At 55.9% G+C, this 26,464-nt stretch overlaps 2 protein-coding genes across 5 annotated transcripts; both read left to right on the top strand.

Moving 5' to 3' along the window:
- The first annotated feature begins 29 nt into the window (after window positions 1–29).
- PGAP6 (post-GPI attachment to proteins 6) lies at window positions 30–18,125 on the top strand. Of its 4 annotated transcripts, none has more exons than XM_066330162.1 (13): window positions 30–139; window positions 4,956–5,137; window positions 6,615–6,822; window positions 6,901–7,034; window positions 7,396–7,661; window positions 8,836–9,155; window positions 9,893–9,986; window positions 10,564–10,687; window positions 11,355–11,491; window positions 13,171–13,349; window positions 14,182–14,328; window positions 14,690–14,806; window positions 15,260–17,799. In XM_066330162.1, exons 2-13 carry the CDS (start codon window positions 4,965–4,967, stop codon window positions 15,554–15,556), a joined length of 2,196 nt encoding a protein of 731 aa, XP_066186259.1. In that variant the 5' UTR covers window positions 30–139; window positions 4,956–4,964; the 3' UTR covers window positions 15,557–17,799. The 4 variants fall into 4 exon arrangements, with proteins under 4 accessions (XP_066186259.1, XP_066186258.1, XP_066186257.1 ...); XM_066330161.1 differs by lacking the exon at window positions 30–139 and adding an exon at window positions 812–939 and having other exon boundaries at window positions 4,956–5,133; window positions 6,934–7,034; XM_066330160.1 differs by lacking the exon at window positions 30–139 and adding an exon at window positions 812–939 and having other exon boundaries at window positions 4,956–5,133.
- Window positions 18,126–18,416: 291 nt separating this feature from the next.
- Window positions 18,417–21,330, top strand: MRPL28 (mitochondrial ribosomal protein L28). The gene is made up of 5 exons (XM_066330166.1): window positions 18,417–18,815; window positions 18,922–19,074; window positions 19,749–19,883; window positions 20,477–20,563; window positions 20,949–21,330. The coding sequence occupies exons 1-5, from the start codon at window positions 18,417–18,419 to the stop codon at window positions 21,030–21,032; spliced, it is 858 nt and encodes a 285-aa protein (XP_066186263.1). The 3' UTR covers window positions 21,033–21,330.
- The last annotated feature ends 5,134 nt before the right edge of the window (window positions 21,331–26,464 follow it).

Genomic DNA, 26,464 nt, shown 5'->3' with positions numbered 1-26,464 from the left:
GCCCCAGGAATTTATTACAAAGGGTAACATCCTGTGCGAGTAAGCAGCAAAGATTTTGAGCTCCAGCAGTAGAAACTCCATCACCAGGGAGCTTGTGGTTGACTGGAAACAGGTCTGAAGCCCTCAGCTAAGCTGACTGGTAAGAGAGTGGTGGGATTTTTGCGTAAGATTTCCAAGACTGTCCCCAAGCTGCATTATTTCTGCTGGGGAACACATCAGAGGGTATCCCAAGGAAAACACACGTAGAAGAAAATCCTTGACTCTTTAGAAATCGGCTGGAAAATCAGAGAATCAGTTGCCCATGCCTATGAAAGCCACATCTCCCGCGAGCCCTATGAACGTGGCAGATACGTGAGAGCAGAGAAAAGCAATCGGACTTTCAGGAGCGAGCATTAAATCTCCCATCAGTTGGAGGGCTGAGCTCCCCGGGGATTTCCCGCCTGAGCGGGGACACAGCGGGCAGTCCGGTTATAACCGAGCCATGTGAATGTTTGTGATTCCAGCTTAAACTGATCTCAAATCACCACCTTCCTCGGCCTTCACGGCGCTGAGAAGCACCACCAGAAGCACCACCGGCACCAATCTCTGCCCCGCGCCCGCGATGCTCCGACTCGCCAGGAGCATCCCGGGGGTTCGCAGGACGGAGCGCGCCGGTGCGCTGGGGTAGAACCCGCGGCCCCGTTCGTCCCTCCCGCTTGGTCCCCGCCGGTCCGTGGCTCCCGGTGCGGCGGGGGGCGGGCCCGGGGCGGGCCGGGGCGGGCCGGGGAGGGGCGGGCGGCGGAAGCGGCGGCGGCGGCGGCGCTGCGGGGCGGGCGGCGGGCCCGGGGCAGCGGCGGGCGGCCATGGCCGGGGCAGCCGGGCCGCCCCTGCCGCGGCTGCTGCTGCTGCTGCTGCAGCTCCTGGCGCTGCCCGCCGGCCGCGCCAACCGCACCGGCCCCGGTGAGTCCCGGCGGCGCCGGACAAGGGCGATCCGCGGGGCCGGGGCACGGCGGGGGACGGCCGGCGGGGTCTCGGGGGGCACAGGAGGCGGTGGGAAAGCCCAGGGTGATGTTGAGGGGAGCCCCGGGAGCCGGCCCGGGTCTCGCGGCTGCTGGCGGGGTGGATCTGCAGTGACTTTGGGGTGGCTTCGTGCTCTCCCGAGGGAACCGGGGGCTCTTGAGCATCCCTGGGGAGCAGCGCTTCGGCCGGCCCTGCGGAGCAGCGCGAGGTCAGGCCACTCGCACAGGGTTCTACTGTGTTTGCAGCGGTTGTTTTCCTCGGGTTTGCCTTGTTTTCAGGTTACTTTACTTGCAGTGCATGCAGACGGATGGATGATGGATGGGAGCGGGGCTTTGGGGAGAGCGGTGGGTCTGGGGTCCCGCGGGGACTGTGCCCTTCCCTCCGGAGCTGCTGTGGCGGTGGAGAGCTTTGGGGAGGTGAGCTTGTTTCACCTGCTCCTCCCGTCCCGGAGGTCGGCTCGTTCTGCCCGTGGTTGTCCTGTTGATGGTGGTTATCGCTTCCTCACAGTCCGCAGAGCGTGAGGTTCTCGGGGAGCCACGGGTGAGATGGCCCCGTGGCCCAGGCCCACCCTGCTCTGGCATCCTGCTCGCTGGGTTCCCAGCCCTGGAGACTCCCCTGCGCCTCAGGTGTGCTGCCGGCTTTGTCCCGGCGCCGTCCCGCCGGCTGCGGGAATGCGTCTGCATGGAATAGCTCCGTAGGGTCACATCTGGGCGCTGGCAGAGATCAGCAGCTCCCCAGGGGAGCGAGGGGATCCTTATTCGGCAACATTTGTAGGTGGATTTTAGACCCGTGATAAAGGAGCAGGATTTCTGTTACATTGTAAGTGGGAAAACATCCTGCAACATAGCCCAGTCTTTCCTTGAGTCAGGCTCATCAACTCTGTAGTTTTAGACGGTGTCTGCTTTGAAATGAGGGCTTCATCCCTTTGATGGGGCGCCCTGTGAAACCCGCAGTCAAAACTACCATGAGATCATCTTTGGACAAACAAACCCAAGCTGTAGCAGGTGACTCTTTACTCTGAAATTGAAATAATGTGTCTCTGTGCATCAGGGATTCTACCACATTCTGTTCCTTCTCTTAAAACACTTCTGTCTTTTGCACAATGCGTTTGAAATCTGCTTATGCGAAATATATACGGAAGAGGATGGAAAACAGCATCCACTGGATGGGTCTCTTTCTCAGTTTAAAGCTTGTTTCACATCATGAAACAGTCAAGTGGGACTTTCCAGGTGTTGCCATGCTGGTGGGGAACAGACTGAATAGATGGGGATGGACACAAACAGAGCACAGCACATGCCAGAGAACTCTCTCTTGATACAAAATGGGCTGCCAGAGCACACGCTCCAGCTGCAGTGACCTGTCTTTCAGGCTTTTCAGAGCTGATGTTCTGCTTATCTGTGGTATTTCCTTGTCAGCCTGGGCGGAGGGAGTCATATACCAGGTTGCTGGTACAGCTCTGGTGCCCAGCACAGCTATGAGCAGGGGTTCAGCCCTTGTCACCACAAGGAGCTGTTTGTCAGTGGACTTTGCGCACAGCCCCAGCTGGTGCTTACCTGGTGACAGGCAGTGTGTGGGCAGGGCAGGTCTGCCTGCTCTGACCTGGAAATGCTCTTGAGCTCGCTCCACAGAATTGACCAGTCCTTAATAAAGAGCACTGCTGATTGCTGGAGTTTTTAATTTAGCAGTTGGCCTGCCTCTCTTCCCCCAAACCCACACAAAGGGAGCTTTGACTTCGTGATGACATGCAGGATGGGTGGTGGCCCTGGCTAATAGCTGGTGGGGTTGGGGCAGTTTGTAAGTTGTCCGATGGGACCTGCTGTGTGGAGAAGGACCACGGCTCTCCCAGCTCAAATCACACTTTGTGTCCTGCCTACCCTCATCCTATGCCCAAATGCCTTCATGGACTGCCAGAAACGAGTGTGCCAAGGGCGTGGGGAGTGTGCTGGGGGTACAGACACCACTGATGAAATACTGCTCCTTTCCATAGCCCCGGTGTGGGAAATGTCCCTGGGCTTGCAGGGATCACAGCCAGCTCTTGTTCCACAGTACCCACGCACTGTGCTGGCGTTTCAGCCAGGGAGCAGTGGTTTGAAAAGCCCCTTTTGTGGTCTCTGCTCCTTTGCTGGCCTGGAGAGCAGAGTGACCCCGGCGTGGGGGCTGCACTGGGACAGCTCTGCCCAGGGGCTGTGGCCTCTTGGCTGTCCTGCTCAGGGCTCACTTTTCCCTATGGTCTTTCCCGACTGGGTGCACGGAGGTGCTGCGAGCTCTCTCCCTTGGGTGCGTGGCCGGGGCAGCGCCTGCGGCAAGGTCAGGGAGCCGCACTCTTCCTCCAGGAGCAAATCCTCCAGCTGCCTTGTGTGGCTGGTATTTCTCGCTTTCCTGTTTCCTCCTTTCCCCGCTGGGCTTGCAGGATGCCCGCAGGCTTTTTGGCTTGGTAAGTTGCCAAGGAGTTAAACCCATGATTACCGTTCCTGTCTCCTCGCAGTGCCGTGGGTGCCGGCGGGCCAGCGTCCTCCTTTGGGGCACGAATCGTAGTTCCTGCTGGGATTGCATTCCTCCCAGCAGGAGGTTTGTCCCAAGAGGATTGTTTTCCTCTTTCTGTGCCGTCTGTCTTACACACAGTTGGGTCCTCTGTGGTTCCAGCACGACCCTGTGCAGCTTTGAGGGAAGGCAAGTTAACTCACCCTCACTGCCATTTTCTGATAGAAATGAGGAATCTGCCTCTGAAAGTTTCTCCCCACGCTGGGGATTCCGGAGTAGGAAAGGAGCATCAAGAAGCACTCCACAGACATGTGAAGACATAACCTTCTACCCTCTTCTGAGTGTTACAAACCTTGGTTTGGATGGCCTTGGCTCTGCTGTCTCTGTGCAGTTTTTCCCTTTCTCTGCTGGTATGCTGCTTCTTTTTCAGCCCTGAGCTGCAGTCTGGCTGGTTTGGGTAGCTGAGGGTGATCTGTAGGTGTATATCTGGGCAGAGGCATCTAGTTCATCCTGATAGCACTTTGACTGAGTAGCTGTTGTCCTCTTGCACACCACTTCAGCCTACCCTGGGGCTGTTCTCACTGTCCCAGCAGCCTTTCTTCCAGCTAGGAAAATCATTAGGCTTTAGAACTTATGTCTGAAAGAGTTACATTTGCAGCACATGAATTTTCATAGTGTTGTGTGTCACAGGAAGGCAGTGCCTGTGTCCCGAGCTGGGTAAATGGATAACCACAGAACGGTCTGGGTTGGAAGGGGCCTTTAAAGATCATTTCATGGGCAGGGACACTTTCCACCAGACCAGGTTGGTCCAAGCTCTGTCCAACCCGGCCTTGCACTCTTCCAGGGATGGGGCAGCCACAGCTTCTCTGAGCAGCCTGTGCCTCACCACCCTCACAGGGAAGAATTTCCTCCTAACACCCAATCTAAATCTCCCCTCCTTTAGTTTAAAATCATTCCCCCTGTCCATTGACTCTCTGCCCATGTAAGACATCAGCCCACATGCTCAGCAGAAGACAAGGGCACAGCTCTTGCCTCTTGGCACCATAAACTGCTGCTGGGGCACAGGGCACCCCTCTGCTGCCTGTACCCATCTGCTCTGTGCTGTGCCCCAGGGCTTCCTGCTGCTTGTTCCATCACCTTTCCTTCTGCCATCAACCTTTCCTCCCGACCTTTTCCTCCTCCTTGGTGTCTCTGGTGATCTCTTCTCTTCAGGGCACGTTTCTCAGAGTGTAGTTTAGGCATCTGTTAGTTCATCTCTTGTTCAGGGTGATGGTTTTATAGTAGGCATGTGAGTGGTTCTGGCTGGAGGTGCACAGATCACCATGTAACTAATGGGACTGGAATGAGAAATCAGGGACACAAAGTGCACTTTTCCAAGAAACATTAAGCCTCCTGTGTGCTTCTGTGGGTGGATAAAGCCCTGCAGCCTGCCCCCAGCAGCTCCCCCACCAACTGCTGTGCTCTCTGCCTTCCAGACTCCCTGTATGTCTCCGAGTACTTCTCTCAGAGTGCACAGAAGCTGTCCTTCTACAGCTGGTATGGGAATGCCAAGCTCTTCCACTTCCACGTGCCAGAGGACACCGTGCTGCTGCGCTGGCTCCTGCAGGCATCCCGGGGAAAAGGCCCTGAGTGCACCAACATGGAGATCACCGTGTATGTATGTGCCAGGGCTTGTCCTTGTAGGCTTCTTGTCCCCTTGTCCTGGTCACTCAGGGTGGCTGGGGTTGGTTGGTTGTGGAGGCTGGGCAGTTCCTCAGCTGCAAGAGCTGTAGTTTCTTCATGTAGCAGGACTGAATCTGTGTTTAAACCTGTAGGAGTGTTTTGTGTCGATGTTAGCAGGGGATCTGGGGCTGCCTATCAGGTGTGGTGTCCAAGAGACCCCTTAGGACACTGGAGAGAGCTTCACCGTGAGGCAGATGTGCTGCTCAGAGGTGTTCCTGGCCTGGCAGAACCTGCACATGGTGCCAAAGGATGTGGCAGGACTACAAGGGACTTGAGCAGACCCAGACTGGTTGGAGATGAGCAAACTGCCCAGTGCAGAAGAGCTGAGGAGATTTGGGGGGCAATTTGTGAGGAGCATGGAGCAGAGACAGGAGAGGAGTGTGATGTTGTGTGGATACAGGAGCATGAGAAGATTGCAAGCTCAATGTCAGTGACAGAAATGCTGCTTAAAACAGCACTTGACTTGTTGAAGGATTTGAGGTCCAAAACTTGCCAGATTTTGAGCTTTATCTTTGGAGGCCACCAGGCTTCTTCAGCAAGTTGTGCCCATGGAGTCACATGGGTCTCTGGCACCCCTTCTACAGATATCTGGGAGTGACTGAAGTTGCTTGGCTTGTGCTTCCCTGGTCTGTCCTGAGGAAACTGGCACCCCTAGTTGTTCCTGAGCAGCCTGGCACAGATTATCTTCCTGCTTTCTGCTTCCCAGAAAGGTTTCCAGTAGTTTGGGGTAATGAGGGACAAGGCAGCAGCTAAACAATAATCCAAGAAGTGATGGCTAAACCAGATAAGCTCCAAGGGGTAATAACATATCACCTGTCACGTTTACTTGCTGGACCTGTTGCAGTGCAGTCCAAAAGCAATCAAATTAAATGCCAAATTGACTGAGTAAATATCTCCCACATTCTTCAGCTGCGTGTGTTTCTGCTACTTCAAATGCTTATCTGGAAAGCAGAAGTACTGCTGTACTGAAGTCTGTAACATGGGCCTTCCTTGGAAAGTGTCTTTTCAGTCTGTCTGTTTGCCTTCCTTAAAAGAGGAAATGGGAAGATGCAGATCTTAGCTAGAGAATGAAAGTTCTTCGTGGAAGATTTTCCCTATATGGGGAATTTGCTGATGGTTATATAGGAGTAGTCTGTGGGTGGGGCTTAGCCTTAACAAGTGTTGGAAATTTGTTTCCAGGCTTGATGGAACCATGTAAATCTTAATAAGCTGCCAAGTTAAACCAATCTCTAAATAAATCCCAGATAAGCTAACAGCAGCCAATCCTCCCCAGATGAAAATGATGACTCCACTTGAAAATGTGGGGTTTTCCAGCCTGCTCCCTTTCCAATCCCAGGTCAGTTTGTATCCCAGTTTATCTTGCCAGTGTCTGTACATCTCTGAGTTTGCTCTGGCTGTGGTTTCTCTGTCAGGCACTTTCGCCACGGAGCCCCTCCCGTCATCAACCCTCTGGGCACTCGCTTCCCTGCCAACGCCACCGTCCGTCCCTCCTACAACATCAGCATCACCCTGGGCAGCTCTGTGCAGAACACCACCTTTGTGAACGTCACCACCCCCGCTGCTGGGGACTGGTTCATCGCTGCCCACCTGCCCCAGGCTGCGGGCAGGATCGAGGTGAAGGTGAGGGTCCTGCCCACTGCCCTGCCCCGGCTGTCTCATCACAACCACACCTGACCCCTGTGCTCTCCCCTCCTGCAGGGTTTCTCCACTCCATGCCCCTATATGTTCCAGGCAGATATGTTTGTGCTCAGACTCACTGATATGCCTGTCCTGGAGCCTGGTGTCCCCATGCCACACACCGTTGTCTCGCCTGCTAAGCCACTGCATGTCAAGTGAGTGGGAGCAGAGGGTGGGCAACTGAGGGCATGGCGGGGTGGGATTTCCCACATGAGCTGCTATGGGGAAGCCAGTGCTGTTCCCATGTGGGGCTGGAGCTGGGGGGTCTCGGAGCCTGTTGCTGAGCTCCCTGCAGCAGTGGTAGGATCTGCACGGGGAGCACATGAGCACCCTTCTCTGACTCTTCCCAGGTTGTCATAGATTCAACCGCGGGAATTTTAGTTCTTCCAGATGTTTGCCTTGGGAAGGATTTTCACAGCACCAACCAGGGCAGCCTAGCTCTTGTCACAAAGCCCTGGGGGCCTGGCTTGTGTTGGGAGTACCAGCCCTGCAAACTGCTGCTCCCTCTCCCCGCAGGGTCTTCGTTCCCAAACACGCTGCAGGGATGCGGTTCCAGCTGAGCAGCTGCGTCACCAGCGAGCAGAGAGCCTGCGCCGTGCGGGTGCTGCTGGGCTCCATCACCCTGCCCCAGTCCTTCCAGAGGAGCCTCACCTGCACGGGGAGCATCAACTGCAGCCTGGCCCTGGACTCTCCCCCCTGGGAGAAGTGGCTGCAGATCATGGTGGAGAGCCTCGGCACTGCCAACGCCAGCGTGTCGGTGGAGATGCTGGCTTCTTTCACAGGTGGGATTCCACGTCCTTTAGCTGTGAGGGGAGGACCAGAGGGAACTCTGAGTGTGCTGTGTCACCCTTGGGTCTTTGGGTGCCCGCCTGTGGTGGCCTATGCTCCCCATCAGGCTGCTTGCCTCTTCTTGGACTCCCTAGTTTTTGCTTTGGTGACAAAATTGAAAACTCCAGTGTTCACCCCACAGAGGCTTTTGCTAGAGCTGTCTGTTTTGAAACCCCTGAAAGTTCAGTGTTATTTTTCTAAAGGTTGTTTGGGAAGCAGTGGCTTAAGATTTGGTGGGGAAAATAGTTTTCTGTGGTACACCAAACTAAGGCTGTGTTGACTACTAATTGGCCAAGAGCAGGCTAGAGGCAGGAAACCACCTCACAGAGGTTTACTTGGGGAAATGCCTGGGGTTGTAGTAAGGGGATGTCACCATTTCCAATGCCACTGTGTGGCTCAGGTGGTCACAAGGTCCTTGAGGCTGTGACAAGCACGTTTGCACCTATTACTTGACTTTATTCCCATTTGACTGCTGGAAGCTCACCAACTAGGTACATTTTTAAAGTTTTCTTCTGCTGGGGGTTCTGCCTCCTCCTCTTCAAAGCAGAGCCTCATCCTGTGTGCTGGAAGACCTGGCACTGGTAGCAGAGGTGTTAGAGGGTAGCACTGGAATCTCTGGGAGCAATGGACAGTCTCCAGCAGTGGGACTCCAACCGTCCCATCCAGCTCCATCTGCCACAGTGCGATGGGCTGTGCCTGTAGCTCCACTGGCTTGGCTTCTCCCTCCTGCTCAGCTTTGTTTACTCACATATGGGGAGCTGGGAGAGACTTGTGCAGCCTGTGGCTGTGGGACAGCTGAGTGCTGAGTGCTCACTCTGCTGCTGGCGAGTGAGCACTCCCTGGGCACCTGAATGGTGCTGTGTTATCCCTTCTTCTGTCCCCTCTTCCCCCCTCTAGGGTGCTTCCACCCACTGTACCACTGCCTGGCTCCCAGCAGTGTCCCAGTTTGTGGGTGCTCCTCCTGCAAAGATGGCCCCTCAGGGATTGTTCATGCAGGGCATGAACCACCTGGAACCTCCCTGTTTGTGCTGTCCCTTGGACACTTTGTGTTGTCCTTTGTCACTGGATCTGCTGGGGCCCTGCCTGGGTGAACCTGGCTGTGCCGATTCCTCTCCTTTTTCGCTCTAGTTTGCAGACCAGGAAGCACCAGTTCCTTCCTTAACTTCATCAGCCTAAACCAGAGCCAGGCTGCTGCCAGACCGGGAGCAGCAGGCAGCTCTGCCCCAGCTGCAGGAGAAGCTCCACACAACACGTCCGGCCCGCGGAGCTCCTGCCTGCAGAGCCAGCCCGTGGTGAGGGAGGACCTGGACGTGGTGTCCGTGCGCTACCGGCTCCTGAACGGCCCCAGTGTGCCCGTGAGCTCCCTGTCCCCCACCCTGCTCCTGCTCAACCTCAACACGGGCATGGACAGCGGGGGATCCCTCGTGGTCAACCTGCTGCTCAACAAGGTGTGCAAATGATGGGCGGGATTGTGTCCCCTGGGCAGGGCTTGTGTCCCCTTGGCGGGGATTGACCCTGCTCCTGCGTGCCCCGGAGGTTGTGGGTACCAGTGGGACTGTTTCTCTTTTTTGTTGTTACAAAATACTCTGAGCCTTTTTTTAGCTGCTTCCAGCATGTCCCACCTGCCAGCTCCAATTCAAATGCCACAGCCTGCGGCATGTGGCGGCAGTGACGCAGAGGAGACAAAATGGAAAGCAGCTGCAGTGCCATCTTCTCCATGGGAGCCTGGCACTTTGCCACCAGGAGAGGAGGCTGAGCAGGGGAACCCAGGGATGTTCCTGTCCAAGTCACTAATTCCCAGGCTCCTTCAGTGGCACCCCACCACCACCAAAATCAGCCCCCTGAAATTCCATGAAACTTCTTGAGGGCTGGACCAGGGCTCAGCCTGGATGTTCTGCAGACTCTGACTTCTGACTCCCCCATGCTGGTGCTGAAATGATGTGTGGGTATCCCAACTTTGGGGCAGTTCCCCTGGGAGTGTCCCCCATGAGGGTGTCTTGCCTGTGTCGTTCAGCCATGACACAACACAGTGGTAGCACAAAGTCCAGTGAAACAGAAACCTGAATTGATGGGTGACTTGACCTGAAGGATTTAGGATTTATTGTCCCATGGGCACTGGGAGAGGAATGGTGCAGGGGGATGGCATGGGGACACTCTAACTTGGAACACTGCTCTGTTTGCACAGACATCTGTGAGCCTGGCCAATGCCACCGTGGCAGCCTGTGTGAGTGCTGCTTCACCAGTGCTGTCCCTCAACGCCACACAGAACTGCAGCACAGGTAGGAGGGATGCTGGCACTGCCACCAGCTCAGCTGTGTCATCCCAGGCCTCTGCTTTTAGACCTGGCAAGTTGTTAACTGACTCAGGACTTCATGGTGTGTCCCAAAGAAACTGATTTTTGCACAAACCCTCATGAGGTCTTTGTGCTGGCACATTTCCAGGGTGCTGGGGTGCAGCTGGTGGTCTTGGCACCAGGGTAGCCTCCACCAAAGGAAGGTCTGGTTACCAGCTGGGGCTCTTCCAGCCTTGTTGGCAGGAGGTTTGGGGATGGTGAAGGTACTGCTGGCATGCAAAGCAGCTAAGCTGTGTACTGAAGGACCAGCCAGGACAACAGGCTGTTCCAGGTGCCCTGTGCTGCCCAGATATACCAGGAACTGAGATGAAAGAAAAAAAATTGAGATCTCAAGAAAAAGAGTCTTGAGAGCAGGGGGCCTCTTCTTTCCTCTGGTGCCTCCTGAGCATGGAGCAAGGAGCCACAGGAGGCAGCTGATTCCTGTGGGGTCAGTCTCAGCCTGGGATTGCTGGGGGCCCTTCTCCTCAAGCTCTGGCACATCACAGCACCCTCTTTTCTTTCAGCTTTTTCCCAGGGCTACCCTCTGAGTGTGAGCACGTCCTCTGCAGAAGCGATGCTGATTGTCCTGTACCCACAGACAGATGACTGGTTCCTGTCCCTGCAGCTCCTCTGCCCCAAGGGACAGGGGTGAGTCTGGATGTCATCCCACTACATCCCACTGCCCTTGGCTTGTGTGAGCAAACCTGATCCCCCCCGTCCTCCTGTCCGGGCTGTGGGCTCCTCTCACTTGGTGGCAGTTGAACTGTGACTCCAGAGGGACAAGGAGGTGGCTGGCCCTGCTCACTTGCTCCCTTGTGAGCCCCTAAAAAGCTTGTTTGATGCTGAGCTGGCACAGCTCATGTAGACTGCAGATGGCAGAGCCTGCCTAGGTGAGCTTCCCCTTCTCCAGGTGGATTCAGAGGTGGTAAACTGGGAAATAATTGCTGTTGCCCTTCTGGGGAGTCTCTAAGGTGCGGGCAACTGTGCCTGAATTCCTGCAGTTTGCCTTCTTGCTGATTTTTTGTGTAAGGAGCCAAGTGCATGATGCAAAACAGCACTGGTGACGTTGGTCCTGAGGACAGTCATGGGCACTGGTGTCTGCCATGGGGGTCTGGGGAGAGCTGACACCCACCTGGACATCAGTTTGGCAGCCCAAGTGGCGAGGGAGCAGGCTCTGCTCCTGGCTCTCAGGAGGGACGGAGCAGATCCCGAAATATCAGGGAGCCTACACACAGGAGCGTGGCCTGGCCATTGGGAACAGGGCCCAGGGCTGCCCCAAGGGCTGTGGCACCACGGGGACATGCTGTCCTTGCAGGGAATGCTCCGGTGCTGAAGCCAAAGTGACAGTGTTCGCGTACCTCACCCCCTGCTTCAATGACTGCGGCCCCTACGGGCAGTGCAGCCTCCTGCGCAGACACGGATACCTCTACGCTGGCTGCAGCTGCAAGGCTGGTGAGTGCCTCTCCCTGGGAAGCTTTGCCATCGTCCCCGAGGGGACAGTGCAATTTAAAATGCTGGTGTTTGAGTGGGGGAGCCTGGGGTCTGCCGTGGCTGGCAGTGTCACAGTGCCTGGGGAAGCAAAGCTCTGGGAAGCACCCAGGCAGCCCAGGGGTGATGGGGAATTGGGATGAGGACGGCTTGGAGTCCTCCAGGGCTTGGAGAAGTGCTTCTGAGCATCCCCAGAGAGATCAGGGTGCCTGAAGATGTGTCAGAGCCTGTGCCTGTCAGGGAGGTTTGTTGTGTAGGCTCCTGGTACGAGACGTGATGGGGCCAGGCTGCGGTCCCTGTGTGTCTCCTGCCAAGAGCCTTAGACTCAGAGGTGCCCCTGGAGGAGGAATATCTGTGTCAGCTCCTAATTATCTTAATGGTCTGGGAAGTCTGTGGTGTAGGGAAGATGAGCTCTGCTGTGCTTGGGTGGGTCTGTGCACCTGTTCTCAGCAGAAGGACAAGGCAAAATGTGGTTCCCTGGTGCTCTGGGCCTGAGCCAGGACCTCCCTGCTGCAGTGCCGATGATGGGTGAGGAGCGAGATGGGAGAGCATCATCCCAATTTCCCTGAGGGCTGCCAGGTTCTGGGAAGCACAGAGCACCTTAAGGGCACTGGGGAATCAGGCTGAGGACAGCTTTCTGCTGAATCACTCCAAGCAAAATGCCCCATCTGCATATTTGTGACCCAGAAATAAACCAGAGAGAGCAGGTTCCCTGGGCTCTGCCTGGCAGGGAGCCAGCACAGGGCAGAGCTGCTGCTGAGGGTTCCAGTGACTCTGGAATGGGATGGATACTGCTGTTAACTCTGCTTTTTGACCATGAAGTGCTTGCACATACCCCAGCTGCTCTGGGGCTGACCTCCTTTTTTCATAAGGAGGGCATTCTAATATTTAATTAAAATAATTTAAATAATTTTAAAAAATAAGAGGCAGATCTGTGTTCGTAGAGTGCCTCAGTTCAGTCCTTGGTAGTCCAGTAGAGAGTGAGAGTTGTAGTTTGTGTCAGGCACTGTCCGTTAGGAAATTTTCACAAGCAAAGGGCAAGAGGCCACAGACATTGGCTCCAGAAAGGAAATTTTCACCTAAATTGAAGAAGACATGTTTTTTCCCCCCTCAGAGCTGTTTGTTTTGGCACAGGTTCCAGGTCTCCATCCTTGGAGATCTTCAAAAGTCAGCTGGGGAAGGTCCAGAGCACCCTGACCTGGTTTTGGGTCTGTCCTGCTGTGACAGCTGGTAGGAGAGGAGCCTCAGTGCTGGAGATCACTCTCCACTTGATTCCTGGGATCTGCAGGGATCTTGAACCTGGAGTTCAGATGTTCCACCAGCAAGTAGCAAGTGTGTTGAGTCACTGCAGGGATGGAAAGTACCAGTCTGGATGTAGGATGGCCTCTGCTATGTGGGGACAACCTGGGGAATGTCCTCAGGGCAGCCCCAGGGCTCTGCTGGAGTTCCCCAGCTCCCCACAGCAGAGTGTGACAAGTAATGAGACCACCCTTAGAGTAGGAGCATGAGAGGCTGATGGAGAAGAGGCTCAGGGACAGTCTGGGTGTGGGATTGCTCCTTCTCAGCCATCCCAGGCTCCTGCTGGTTGCTGTGGAAGGACAAGGCAGGGCCTTTGAGATCCACAGAAGCCTCTCTGTCTGCAGGTTGGGGTGGCTGGAGCTGCACAGATGACACCAAGGCCCAGAGCGTGGGCACACAGAACTTGGCCACGCTCCTGCTCACCCTGAGCAACCTCATGTTCCTGCCTGCCATTGCAGTCGCTGTCTATCGCTTCTACCTGGTGGAGGCCTCTGTCTACACCTACACCATGTTCTTCTCCACGGTAGGGACTGCCTTGTGTCCCCTGACACCTCCCCCTGAGCTCTGGGAATGCTGCGCCAAATTCAAGTCCTTGATGGAGCAGCCCATCCTGGAGCTCCACAAGGAGCTCCTGGGATCGTTGGACAAGCACCTCCATGGGCACAAGCACCTCCATGGGCACATTGTAGTATCCAAGAATGTTAAGGGGTTGGAATGGACCTTAAAAATCACCTAGATCCGTGGACAGGGACACCTCCTGCCAGACCTGGTTGCTCAAGGCCTTATCCAAACCTGGCTGAATACTGTGAATATTCCAGGGCTGGGGCATCAACAACCTCCCTAAGGAACTTGTTTCAGTGTCTCACCATGCTCACAGTAAAAAATTTCTCCCTAATACCTAATCTAAATTTCCCCTGTTTCAATTTGTACCCATTAGTCCTTTCCCCATTACTCCAGTTCTTGAGAAGAATCCCTCTCCAGCTTCCCTGTAGCCCCCTTCAGTTGCTGGAAAGTGCTGTGAGTTCTCCATGCAACTTTCTGTTATCCAGGGTGAACAGCCCGAACTTTCTCAGCCTGTCTTCATAGAGCAGGTGCTTCAGTCCCCTTATCAACTCCTGGCCTCACTCCAGCTCTCTGTCCTGCCCTTTTAGAGCTGCTGGGACAGTGCAGGGTGCCTGCTTTCCATAAATTTCTCACCTGCTTTCCATAATGCCACAGTGATTTGGTGGAGTTTCCTGGAGCCACTGCAGGAGGGACCCTGCCTGTGGGCTGAGCCTTCTCCTGCCTCCCCTTCCCAGAGAGCCACGTGGTGCTGCTGGGCTCACGCTGACCTTTGCTTTTGTCCCCGGCCACAGTTCTACCACGCGTGCGACCAGCCGGGCGTGGCCGTGATGTGCATCATGGACTATGACACCCTGCAGTACTGCGACTTCCTGGGCTCCGTGGTGTCCATCTGGGTCACCATCCTCTGCATGGCCCGCCTGAAGAAGATCCTGAAATACGTGAGTGTCCCCTGACCCCACGTGGCCCAGCCAGACCAAGAGCGGCCACGCTGAGCCCTCTCACCTCTGTATTGTAATGACACAACTGGGTGACAAAGCCTGTTTGTCACCCAACGCCACCCTGGGTTGTTTTGGCTCGTGAGCCTGCATGCTTGTAGGGGCTGGGCCTAAAGATTTCCCCTGAGATTCGGGGTAAAGGTTCAGGGGTTCCGTGGCTTCTCTTTCTTGAAGTTTTTCTTCCTGACCCTTGCATGGATGCGGAGCTGGGAGGCCAGAAGAGGTTCCCCTTGCCTCTGGCATGTCTGGCTGTACTCTCTCAACAGAGGAGCTCCTGACAGTAGTGGTGGTGTCTCTTTTCCAGGTCCTTTTCGTCTTGGGGACCCTGTTAATTGCCATGTCCCTGCAGCTGGACCGCAGAGGGGTGTGGAACATGATGGGTCCCTGCCTCTTTGCCCTCGTCATTATGGTTACAGCGTGGGTAAGTGAGGGCAGCCAGGCAGGACCTGCTGCCCTTTGCTCCCCATGAGGAATGGTGGTGGTAGAGCAGGCCCAAGGCTCCAGCCCATCCACAGGCATGGCTTGAAACCCTGAAACACTCAGGTGGAGGGGGCAGGGTAAGGGATTCACCTTCCAGCCCTGCAATAGCTGAGAAATCCCCTGGTTCTGGATCTCAGACCTGGAGCTGCGGTGCTGTTCCAAAACATGGGCTGTGGCTTGGCCCTGGGCAGGAGCTGTAGCATTGTGCTGGGCTCTGGTGCCACAGCTCTTGGGGGGCTTTTGCACAGCAGAGATGGGCCCAAGCAGCAGGGGGGCTGAATTCCTCAGGGACAGCAATTCCTCCTGGGAGGTCAGCAGATGCTCTGGGGTCTGTTTTCCCCTTGCCTCAGCCTCTGCTTGGCTGCTTAACCCCCGTGTGCTCTGACCCCCCCAGGTTCACCACGGAGCAAAGCGCAGGCACTGCTACCCCTCCTCGTGGAAGCGCTGGGTTTTCTACCTCCTCCCAGGGATCACCTTGGCTTTCATTGCCATCTCAGTGTACGCTTTCATGGAAACCAATGAGAACTATTACTACACCCACAGCATCTGGCACGTGCTGGTGGCTTGCAGCGTTGCTTTCTTGCTCCCTCCTCGGGACAAGCATAAGAAGCCCTGGGCCTGGTCCCAGAAGCTCACGTGTCGCTATCAGATCTGCCAGAACGACCGTGAGGAGCTCTATGCTGTGACCTGACCCGTCCTGGTGGCAGGGGTGGAGGGATGGGGAAGCTGCTCTTGGCTGTGGCTGCCCCTCGCACGTCATCAGTCCTCTCACGTGCTCGTTCCCTGGACAGGAGGGCGCAGCGTGGACTGGGTTTAAAGATGAAGATGGTCTGGGCTGGTCTTGTGGAGGCAAGTTGGAGGCCACCTCTGCTTTTCTGCTGGGGTGGGGCAGGCTCTTCATGGTTTGAGGTCTTGTCCCCCACCTCCCCATAGCCCTGGGGGAAATCGCCAACCCTTCTTCCCCCACTGCTGCATTCATGAGGCTTGGGCTTAGCCCACACTGAGCTGGAGCCAAGGCTTTGGCTGCTGGGCTCTTCTCTGCACCCCGTCCTGGTAGAGGATGTGGGACAGGGACCTCCCCTGCCATCCTGCAGTCAGCACTTGAACCCAAGAGAAGAACACATTTCTTCTGTTCTGGGGAGCAAATGCTGCCAGGTGCCCTTGGTGCTGGTGGGAAGGGAGGGAGCTGATCCCAACACGTGCTGGGCCCTTGGCTGCCATCTCCTTGGGGGTCTGGAGCCTCTATCCCTCTGAAACAGGTGCTGCTGCTCTTACCTGGTCCTGATTTTGTGGGGGAAGAATGAGGCTGAGACTTGGGCCCTGGATTCAGGATCAGAGCTGGCAGGAATGTGAAAAACCCCTTGTGGGGACATGCAGGAGGCAGCAGCAGCATCTTGGCCAGAGCTGTGAAACCCACAGCAGTGCAGTGTTTAGTCTGAGTTTAACTTCAGCTCTGGAAGGAGCCAGGCTGATGGTGTTCAGGGATTCACTGATTTCCTCCTTTCGGGGGGTTTGGCATGGGCAGGGCTCTCTCTGGGGCAGCGCAGGTGGTTCAGGGTGGTGCCTGAGCTGCTCCTTCAGCCTGCTGTGCCTCGGAGCCTGGATGTGCTGCAGGGTCCTGAGGCCACAGCAGTGTCCCAGCCCAGCAGGAGCATCACCAGGGGCTCCCCAGGTGGCCAAGGTCTCCTTTGCAGCGTGTCTCACCTTAGCCTTACTCTAGGGCACGCACAGAGCAAGGGCAAAACTTGGCAACCAGGGAAGTTGTCTTTGCCCATCCTTCTACAGATAAGGGCTCAACTACATCGTTCCAGCTGTGTCAGCCTGGTGTGTGCTGCTGGGAGCCCTTCCCTCAGGTGGTTTTGGGGAGGAAAGAGCTTTTAATGAAGGACCTGCCTCCTCGGGGTTCTTTCTTTGCTTTGAAGAGCACCCAGCTCAGCTCTGCACTTTATCCCTCTGTCTCCCCTTCCCCAGCAAAGTTCCCCTTTTTAAGCAGGCGCAGGACAAGTGAAGGACACTTGTCCACACCCAGCAGTGTCATCCCCCGTCACCCGTGTCCCCTGCGTTTCCATGTGCTGCTGCCACCCAGGGCAGCACGGCGGGAAGGGGGACATGGGGCCCTCAGGGCTTCCTCCCAACTTTTACCACTTTCAGGCACTTTTTTTTCCCCCTCTCGGTTTGCACAGCGGTGCTGAGGCCCCAGCACCGTGGCAGGTGACCGCTGCTCCCTCACAGCCGTGCCGTCCATGCTGGGCTGCTGGTGGGGCCTGGGGGCCACCAGACTGCTCTGGGAGCTGCCAGCGTGACCCAGGTGCTGCCAGTGGGACCTGACTGCTGCCAGTGTGACTTGGGTGCCACTGGTGTAACCTGGGTACTGCCGAGGTGGCCTGGGTGGTTCCAGTGTGACCCAGGTGCCGTCGGTGTGATTCAGGTGCTGCCAGTGTGGCCCAGGTGCCACCAGTGTGACTTGACAGCTGCCAATGTGACCTGGGTGCCACCAGTGTGGCCCAGGTGCCCCCAGTGTGATCTGGGTGCTGCTAGTATGACCCAGGTACCACCAGTGTGACCTGATGCCGCTGATATGGCCGGGTATTGCTGGTTATCATTGAAAGCAATAATTCCTCATCGGGCCTTTCCCTTCAGGGATTTCCATGCTGGAAGCAGGAGAAGCTTTGGGGCAAGAAATCCCGCTGACATGATTGTTTATTTTGTGTTCAGTTAATTTTTGCTTTGCTCCCTCCCTGCTGACCTGGCCTTGGTGCCTGTAGGAAGGGAGGGTTAATTATTTTGGGTAAAATCTGAGCAAATTCCTGTGTCTGGGAAAAAAAGGAAAAGGTTATTTTTTTTCTTTGCTGTTAATACCTGTGATTATTTTATATGGTAAATTTTAAAGCTTACGGTTTTATAATTTAATAAAGGTGACGGTATTTGCGGGCAGACGCCTGGTGGCTGCAGTCACACAATCACAGGGCTTGAAGGGGGCCACTGGAGATCATCTCATGCACCCCCCTGGCCCAGGCAGGGTCACCGGGAGCAGGTGACACAGGAAGGTGTCCAGGTGGGGCTTGGGATGTCCCCAGAGAGGCAGACCTCACGCCTTCCCTGGGCAGCTGCTCCCGGGCTCTGCCACCCTCGGTGTGAAGTTCTTCCGCACAGGATGACTGGATATCCAGAGTGGGAAGGGACCCACAGGGATAATCCACTCCGATTCCCGGCGCTGCACAGACACCTAACAATCCCACCCTGTGCCTGAGCGTTGTCCAAACACTCCTGGAGCTCTGGCAGCCTCGGGGCCGTGCCCATTCCCTGGGGAGCCTGGGCAGTGCCCAGAACCCTCTAAGGAAGAACCTTCCCCTGAGATCCAGCTGACCCTGCCCTGGCCCAGCTCCAGCCGTTCCCCCGAGTCCACTGAGGTGGAATTCCAGTGGTTCCGTCCGTGCCCATCCCTGCTGCTGTCTGGGCACCGCCGGGAGGAGGCGGCACCACCCTCGAACACCCTCCGCCCTTGCCGGGGCCGAAACGCGGGCACGGCATGGCCCTTCCCGGCCGCCGTCATGCTCCTTCCGCGCCAGCCAATGAGCGGTGGCGGCGGCCCCGTTTGCGGCCGCGCGGGGCGGAAGCGGAAGCGGCGGCGGGGCCGGACCGAGGGCCGCGGGGTCGGGGCGATGCCGCTGCACCGCTTCCCGCCGCGGCTCTGGGCCGCCATGCGGCTGCGGGAGGGCATCTGCGCCCGGCTGCCGCAGCACTACTTGGCCTCGCTGCAGGACGACACGCCGCCCACTCCCGTGCACTGGGAGCCGCACGGGCTGCGCTACCGGCGGAACCCGCGCACCGGGGAGCGCGAGCGCGTTCAGGACGTGCCAGTGCCCGTGTACTTCCCGCCCGCCGCCGACGAGGGGCTCTGGGGCGGCGAGGGCTGGATCCGCGGCTTCCGCTACGCGCGCAACGACAAGGTGAGCGCTGAGCCCTTCCCCGAGCCCGGGCCGCCGGCACCGGGGCCCGCTGGCAGCGGCCGCCGCCTCCCCCCGGGGCAGCCCCTGACGGCCGGGCCGTGCCCAGCTCTCCACCAGGCTGCCCAAGACGTGGAAGCCGCAGCTGTTCAAGCGGCAGTTCTACAGCGAGATCCTGGACGCCACGCTGACCATCACCGTCACCATGCGCACGCTCGACCTCATCGACGCCGCCTTCGGCTTCGACTTCTACATCCTCAAGGTACCGCAGCCGGCGGGGATCCCGGGCAGGCAGCGCTGTGCCTAAAATGCCCTCCCCCCTGGGCTGGCAGGCACGGAGTTCTGGAATTCAGGCACAGATAATCCCAAGCGGGAATAGAACCACAAGGGTCATCCAGTCCAGCTCTTGGTCCTGCACAGACATCCCAACAATCCCACCCTGGGCATCCCTGTCCAAACACTCCTGGAGCTCTGGCAGCCTCGGGGCTGTGCCCATTCCCTGTAGAGTCTGGGCAGTGCCCAGCACCCTCTGGGGGAAGAACCTTTCCCTGATCTCCAGCCTGACCCTGCCCTGGCCCAGCTCCAGCCGTTCCCTGCCCCAGAGGTTGGAGCTGCCCCTCAGGAGGAGCTGTAGCCCCTGCTGAGCTCTGCCCTCAGTCTCCTTTTCTCCAGGCTGAACAACTGCTGCTGTTAATGTTTTAGCACAGGTCTAGTGCTCCTAGCCTTTAACACTCTCTTGACTGGAGCCCTTGGTATTAAAACTCAGACCTGTGATCAAATTGTCTCCAGAACGAATCCAACAGACCTTTCCCCTTTCACAACACCTGTCATGAGACCCTGTGCTGTGTGTGGATGAGCTGCCAGTGCTGGGAGACTCCTGTGCTCCCTGGCAACTGCTCCCTTGGTGCAGCCTAACTCCAGGTTCCCTTTGTGCAGACTCCCAAAGTTGACTTGTGCTCCAAGCTGGGGATGGATTTGAAGCGGACGATGCTGCTGCGCCTGGCCCGGCGGGATCCCAAACTGCATCCCGATGATCCAGCCAGGAGAGAGGCCATCTATGACAAGTACAAGGTGGGTTCCTGGCCTGCAGTCCCTGTCCTGGTGTCTGCTGCTTGGATGGGCCCCCATCACTGGTGCTGGTGCTCCTGTGCTGAGGGTGAGAAAATATAAAATATAAACATCATCAGGTTTTTCTTGTCTCTCTGCGGCTTCTGGTTTTTGTACTCATCATTTAGGGACACAGAAAGCAGTATTTTTGCTGTGATTGAGGTCAGTGAGAGTCTGCAACAAAAACCAGTAATAATTTGTGCTACCCCTTGAGGGTAGGTAGCACAGAGTGCCCTTGTGCTGATCGGTTTTGTGCAGCTGGAGGTGGTTGCCAGCATGGAAACACCACCAGCACCCACAGTCCATGGAATTGTGCTGAGAAACAGTCCCAGAACTACATCAAAGAATTGTAGGAGCAGACACAGCTGATCAGAGAGCAGAACCCCTGCTAAGAAGAAAGGAGAGAAGGGAAGTGGACCTTGGTTGTTAGAAATGAGGGAACAGACCTTTAAGATCTCTCCATAGTAGTGTTCCCACTGGGATCACATGTTTGTGTACTGGGCATAGAGAGGATTTGCATCTTGGTCACCTGCAAAGACCTTCTTCTTTTATCTCAGGAATTTGTGATCCCGGAAGAAGAAGCTGAATGGGTTGGCTTGAGTTTGGAAGAAGCCATAGAAAAACAGAGGCTCCTGGAAAAAAAGGTGAGTTCCTGAGGCAGTGCTCAGCACAGAGGTGTTGTAGTTGCACACCCAGCTTCTTCATGGGGTGTGTTCACCCACGTGCTCCAGCACACACTGATGGCAGCAATGTGAGGAGGTGGGGACAGGGAAGGGAGGGAGGGCTCTTTGGGAGCTACTGATGATTCTCATCTGCTCTCAGAACTGGGGAAGCTGCTGAATGCCTCACACAGGTGCCTGCCCTTTCTGAGGAAGGGTTACAGGGCTGAGCAGCAGCTGTGGCACAACAGGTTGCCTTGTTCAGCCTCTGGTTTTAGCTGCCAGCATGCCCTGGGCTCCCCATTGCACTTCCCCTTGCTGCTGTTCAGGTTCACCCCTTTCACGTGGTTTATCCTCTGCTTTGTTGCAGGACCCTGTGCCCCTCTTCAAGGTGTATGCTGAAGAGCTTGTCAGCCAGCTGAAAGAACAGCAACAGGCAGTGCAGAAGCAGTAGAAGGAGAGAAACCTTGGGAGCAAAACCCCTGCTGCAGATAAAGCAGTGGCCTTTAGGGGCTCTGCTGCCTGAACCACACCGGTGGGGAAGAGGCCACGTGAACACCACGTTCCTGAAGTGTCATGACAGCAGAAATTCAGTGAGGACCTGTTCCTGTGGGTTGAGGAAACGGTTTCTGTGCTCTTAGAGTTCTTGTCAGACTGGCTCAGTGTGGATCTTCTGCCTGTACAAGCAGTTGGCTGCTGTTGAGAGCCCACTCGTGATATAAAATACACATTTTGGTATAAATAGCAGTAAACTTCTCTCTGATACTTATTTTATTAGTGTGTTGCAGCAGGGACTGTGAGACAAAAGGTAACTTAAATCAATCCCCAGCTTCATCCAGCCCAGATGGTTGTGCCCCAAGAGTGTGACCCCAAACCCCCCAGCAGGAGGGGCTGAGCTCCCCAGCACAGTTCACAGGGTTACAGCCCTGTTTCTGTTGTAAGCTGGTGACTGTTAAATCTTATTTTGTAAAAACGTAGTTGAAGTGGATGTTGAAGTCTTTGCTTCTGTCTGGCAACAAGGGACTGCAAAGCTCTTGCCATAATTACAGGCTGATGAACAGCGAATCCCTGGTGTTGTCTGGAAGCTTTGTAGTGGTGCAGGGAGTTTCTGGGTGGATCAAAATCAGCCTCTGCCCTTTTCCCCTCAGCTCTGAGGTTAGGGACAAGCACAGAGCCTGCAGGCTGAACCTTGTGTGGGTTGTCTCTTTGGATCATTCCTTGCCACTGGAAGAGACTTTGCCTTACCCCTGTCTTGGGCTTCCCCTCTCTGGCACATCAGGGCAAGTGCACTGCCTTGGTTTGTGAGCCCCAGGCTGATGAGAGAGAAACTGGGCTTGTAGAGCACTGGAATGGAGTAAGAGTACAGGGGAGTGGGGATTGCCAGTGCCTTGAAGGTTTGGGGCAGAAGTGGTGCAGAAGCAGTCGCTGGGTGGGCACAGAGCCTCAGCAGGATCATGCTAGGGATTGGCTGAGGGAAGTGGTAGAGTTGAATGGGATCTAAACAACTTCTCTGCTGCTCTTTAGGACAGAGAAGGGGCTGGAGTCCTCCTAAGGGGTATTTGAGCCTGCAGAGGAGCCTGGCACAGGCTGGTGGGGCTGTTTTGGGCTGCCAGACAGGGCTGTGCTGTTCTTGCAGGGGCACAGGGGGAACAGGCTGCGTGGCAGAAGCTGGGATGTTTCCAGCTTGCCTGTGTGTTCTGTCCCCAGCAAGTGCAGGTTCTCAAGAGCAAACTGGCACAGAAGGTCATATTTGCCTAATTAATGACTGTGCAGCTAGGCCAGCACAATGACATTTGGTTATCTTCTCTCTCCGCTGCAACTGAGCTGAGTGGGAAGCTGCTGCCCAGCTCCTCGGGGACCCTGACACTCTGCCCTCGTTAGAGATAATTAGCTGGGACAAGCTCCTTGTTTGACAGCTCTGCTCATCATTAGGGCCAGCACAGCTCATGCATTTTAATGCAGCTCCCAGCAAAGCTCCAGCCCGTGGCTCTGTCCTGGCCCCCTGCACGGCTCTGCTGGAACGTGCCCGGCCTCCCGAGCCTGGCTGACGCCTGCCCCGATCCTGCCTGGATCCTGCCCAGCCCCGTGGTGCCTCAGAGCTCCTCGGCACTGAGGGAGCTCTTGGAAGTGGCTGAGGGGACAATGAGCAGCTGCTGCTCTGTCCCAGGGGTGGGAGGTTTTGGTTCTGTGGAACTGAGGCTCTGCTTGTGTGTTCTCCGACGGCTGGAACTGCCCAGCCTGGACCCTGACTGTTCTCCAGAGCTGCTCCTTGGGCATCTGCAGGATCTGCTGCCTCGGGAGGGCTTGGTGGGTGACGGGGTAGCAGAGCTTTTGGGGGAGAGCTCCTGTCCTGCTGGAGGTGAGGGTTCTAAGGGGGGCACTTCCTGAGCACAGCTGAAGCTGCAGGAGGTTCTCTGAGGGTGTCTATTTGGGACATGGTGAATGCTGACTTTCTGTCATCCTGCCTTTGCAGAGAGACCTTCCCCCTGCTGCTCTCCTTATACCCATGTTGGATGTGGCCCAGAAATGTACTCTCATGGATTACTCTGCTGCCTTGAGGGAAGCTGCAAACTGTGGAGCAGGGGTGCTGCAGCCTCAGGGGAAGCACAGTTAGAGCACACAGGGCTGGCTGGGCACAGCACCAAATGTCTCGAGGTAGGGAGGGAGCCCCTGTGCAGCATTTGGGGTAGTTTGGGCTACAACCCCCCAGCCAGGGTACCTTGGGGAGGTGGAGGAACAGCTCAGGGCTCGGTGTTAGACCTGTCCTGCTTTTACAGAGCTGGCTGCAGCTGGAGAGTTTGGTGCTGCTTGAGGGATGGTTTTTCCCTGTCCATGTGAGCTCAGTCTAGCAGACAATGGTTCTTTTGCTGCCCTGACAAGGAGAATCAGAGGAACTGGTAGTTTGCCATGACAACTTGTTCCCAGGAAGCCACAGATGGCACAAACCCACAGGTGCAAGTAGGGTGCTGTCAGCTTGAAGTTGAAAATCCACCCCTGGACAGGGGAAGGGCCTGGCTGCCAAGCACAGCTCAGACCCCAGCACTGCCTCAGGCTTCTGCAAAGGTCACCAGCCTCTGCTGCTGGCCCAGAGCCAAGCACAGGCACGTGGAGTGTTGGAGGATCCAACACCGAGCTGGCAGCTGGCAAGGATGTGACAGGCCCCAACAAACTGCCAGAGAGCCCTGCCCAGGGTCACCTTGGATCTGGCAGCATTAGACCAGGCTGGGATAGCAGTGCTGGGAAAGGGGAATGGTGAAAAATTATCTCATCAAGACAGCAGTGAAAGGATGGAGAGGTTGGGAGAGGCACGTGTGCTGGATCAGCCACCAGCACTGGGAAGTGAGATGGTCAATGCAGGACTGAAGGATTCCTGTTTAATTCAATCCTCAGGTATCAAAACCACACCACTCTCTTTAATAGTCCCAGCAAGCCACAAATATGAAACTGCCCCTTGGAACATAAAATTTGGGCCCATGTTCCAGTTGTGAAGGAACAACTGTTAGGGAATCACCCCCAAACTCAACACTGCAAAGTAATAAAGCTGAGAAAAAGGTTAACTGGAGAAAGCATCCAAGCAGGAAAGGTCTTGTATGGGATGGCTGGACTAACCTGCTGTTTGGGATTTGGAGATTCTGAAGTCTGGTGTTTGCTGGTATCTTGAAGCAGTGTTTGAATTTTGCCTGTCACATTTGTTATTCCCAGCAAGTCACAGTCACTGATCCAAAAACCAGCTTGAGATTAAAGCTCTGCTTCTCAACAAACATTTTCTTACTTGTTTACCTTCATTAACTAAATAGATTTGCCTTGTAAATTCCCAACAAGCCCCTTTGTATTCAAACAAAAGGGGTATTTGGGGAGCAATAGCAAAAGCAGCATATCCTTTCCTGCTATTCTCATAGGTAAGCCTGTCTTTCCCTCCTGCCTTGGAGGCTCTTGGTTTGGAATCACTGCTGCAAAGGGATGTGACTTTTAGGAGTGCTGCAAATCAGCCCAAGCTTGATACCAGCACAGGTCAAAACGTAGCCTGAAAGTCATCCCCCATCCTATGTGTGGATAGGATGACAAGAGATTTAGAAGTTCACTTGGACAATGCCAGCAAATCCTTTCAAGTATCACTGCAATGTTTGTTTGCAGATCCACGGGACTCAATTCCTTCCAGACAGCTGCTCTGGGATGCTCAGGCTGTTGAGGCTGGAAGAATGTGCTGTGCTTACCCCCACAGCTTTGCTCTTTCCTTGGAATTTGCTCTGGGGATGAGCAAATGGCAGCAAATATCCTGGTGGCTCTGCCTGTGAGTGACAAATCATTCTGGATTTTGGAGATCAAGATGGAGCCGGGCTCATTGCAGAGGGAAGGAGAGGAGACCATGGGTAGAGATGGGGGAACCACTGGTTGGACTTGAGGGTAAACTTCCACAGGAGGGTGATGCAGGATCTGGAGGCGTGGATGTTCTCAGAAGGACAGGGTGAGGCACTGGAGCTTTGCAGCCAGCCCTGCTCCAAGCAGGAGCCTGGGCTGAGACCTCCAGAGGTCCTCCCAAGCTCGCTGTTCTGTGCTGCAGCTTCTGAGCTGCAGTTCCTCCCTGCAGAGCAGGCAGCCAGGAGGAGGTGAGTTGTGGTGTGAGGAAGAGCAGCTCCCAGGTGCTGGGAGGAGAGAAGAGAGTCCAGTTCCCTCCTGTTCCCTCCATCCTCTGGGGTGTGGACAGTCACCCTCTGGCCTGAGCTCTGTCTGCAGCCAAAACTGTGCTCTCTCTTCTCCCATCCACCCAAGGAATTGTCTCATGTGCCAAACCATCACCTCCAGGACAGGTGGTAGGATGGAGCGATTGGCCACGTGCTGGATCACCTAGAGCTCAGTGAAGTGGAGCAGCAAACAGCCTGGCTCTGTGTGAGCATCCCTGGGGCTGCCCTGGGGCTGTCAGCCTCGGGTGCTGGCTGGCCATGGGCAGCAGAAGGCCCTGGTGGCTCTCCACAAGTGACCACTGGCTTTTCCAGCCCTGCTGGTTCCTGACACACACTGCTCATCCTGGGCAGCTGTCCCAGCCCTGGAGGGGATGAAGGGCATGGGCAGTTGTGTCAGGACAGAGCTGGTGGCCTGATGGTGGCAGGGCTCTGGGGGGACTCTCTGGAGTGAGAGCCAGGCAGGGTCTGATTGAGCCTGAGCAGAGAGGTGGAGAGGGACATGGGGACCTAGTTGTTACAGTAAAGAGTCATAAGAAAGAAAGAAAGAAACAACCAACCAAAACCAAACCAAAACAATTACAAAAAAAAAAAAACAACCCAAACTAATAAAATCTACATATGCTAATGAATTGCCAAAAGCTCCCTGCCATGTTCCTGCCACCATCTCTCCTGCAGCTGTGAGCTGAGCTGTCTGGGGACACTGGCCATGGGGAGATGGACACATGGAACAGGGACAGGCAGGTGGAGTTCCCTCCATTCCCCGTTCCTGCCGCATGCTGTGGGCTCTGGTTGGGCTCCTCGGCTGCAGGAGGAAGAGCTGAGAGGGGTGGCCACACCAGCTCTGGACTGGCCACAGAGGCCTTTGCCTGGCTGGACTCTGCTGCTCTGTGCAACCAGTGCACACATTTCCCAGGCAGCCATTGCCATGGAAACATGGAAATGGTGCTGGTTCAGGCCAGCCAGAGCACTCAAACACAGAAAATGGCATTCCTGAGATGGGAGCAGGGCTCTGCTCACAGCACCTCTGGGTACCCAGGGATGTGGCTGCTCTGAGAAGGTCCTTGTGCCCTGGTGTCCCCAGGGATGTGTCCCCCCAAGCAGGGGTGAAATGAGGTGGAGGGAGCACACAGGACACACTAAGAAAAAGGAGCAGCAGGAAGGGGATTTCTCTGGCAGTGCTCCAGGCATGGATGGGGCCAGGATT

Source organism: Sylvia atricapilla, chromosome 15, assembly GCF_009819655.1.
Source record: "Sylvia atricapilla isolate bSylAtr1 chromosome 15, bSylAtr1.pri, whole genome shotgun sequence".
Classification (NCBI taxonomy): Eukaryota; Metazoa; Chordata; class Aves; order Passeriformes; family Sylviidae; genus Sylvia; species Sylvia atricapilla.
This window is presented reverse-complemented; position numbering and strand designations above follow the sequence as displayed.

Bases quoted from the DNA above. Each gene is read 5' to 3' on its own strand.
- PGAP6 (XM_066330160.1), top strand. From the start codon at position 843: ATGGCCGGGGCAGCCGGGCCGCCCCTGCCGCGGCTGCTGCTGCTGCTG. The intron at 13,350-14,181 runs GTAGGGACTGCC...CCCCGGCCACAG, and splicing joins ACACCATGTTCTTCTCCACG to TTCTACCACGCGTGCGACCA. The intron at 14,807-15,259 runs GTAAGTGAGGGC...TGACCCCCCCAG, and splicing joins TCATTATGGTTACAGCGTGG to GTTCACCACGGAGCAAAGCG.
- MRPL28 (XM_066330166.1), top strand. From the start codon at position 18,417: ATGCTCCTTCCGCGCCAGCCAATGAGCGGTGGCGGCGGCCCCGTTTGC. The intron at 19,075-19,748 runs GTACCGCAGCCG...CCCTTTGTGCAG, and splicing joins TCGACTTCTACATCCTCAAG to ACTCCCAAAGTTGACTTGTG. The intron at 20,564-20,948 runs GTGAGTTCCTGA...GCTTTGTTGCAG, and splicing joins AGAGGCTCCTGGAAAAAAAG to GACCCTGTGCCCCTCTTCAA.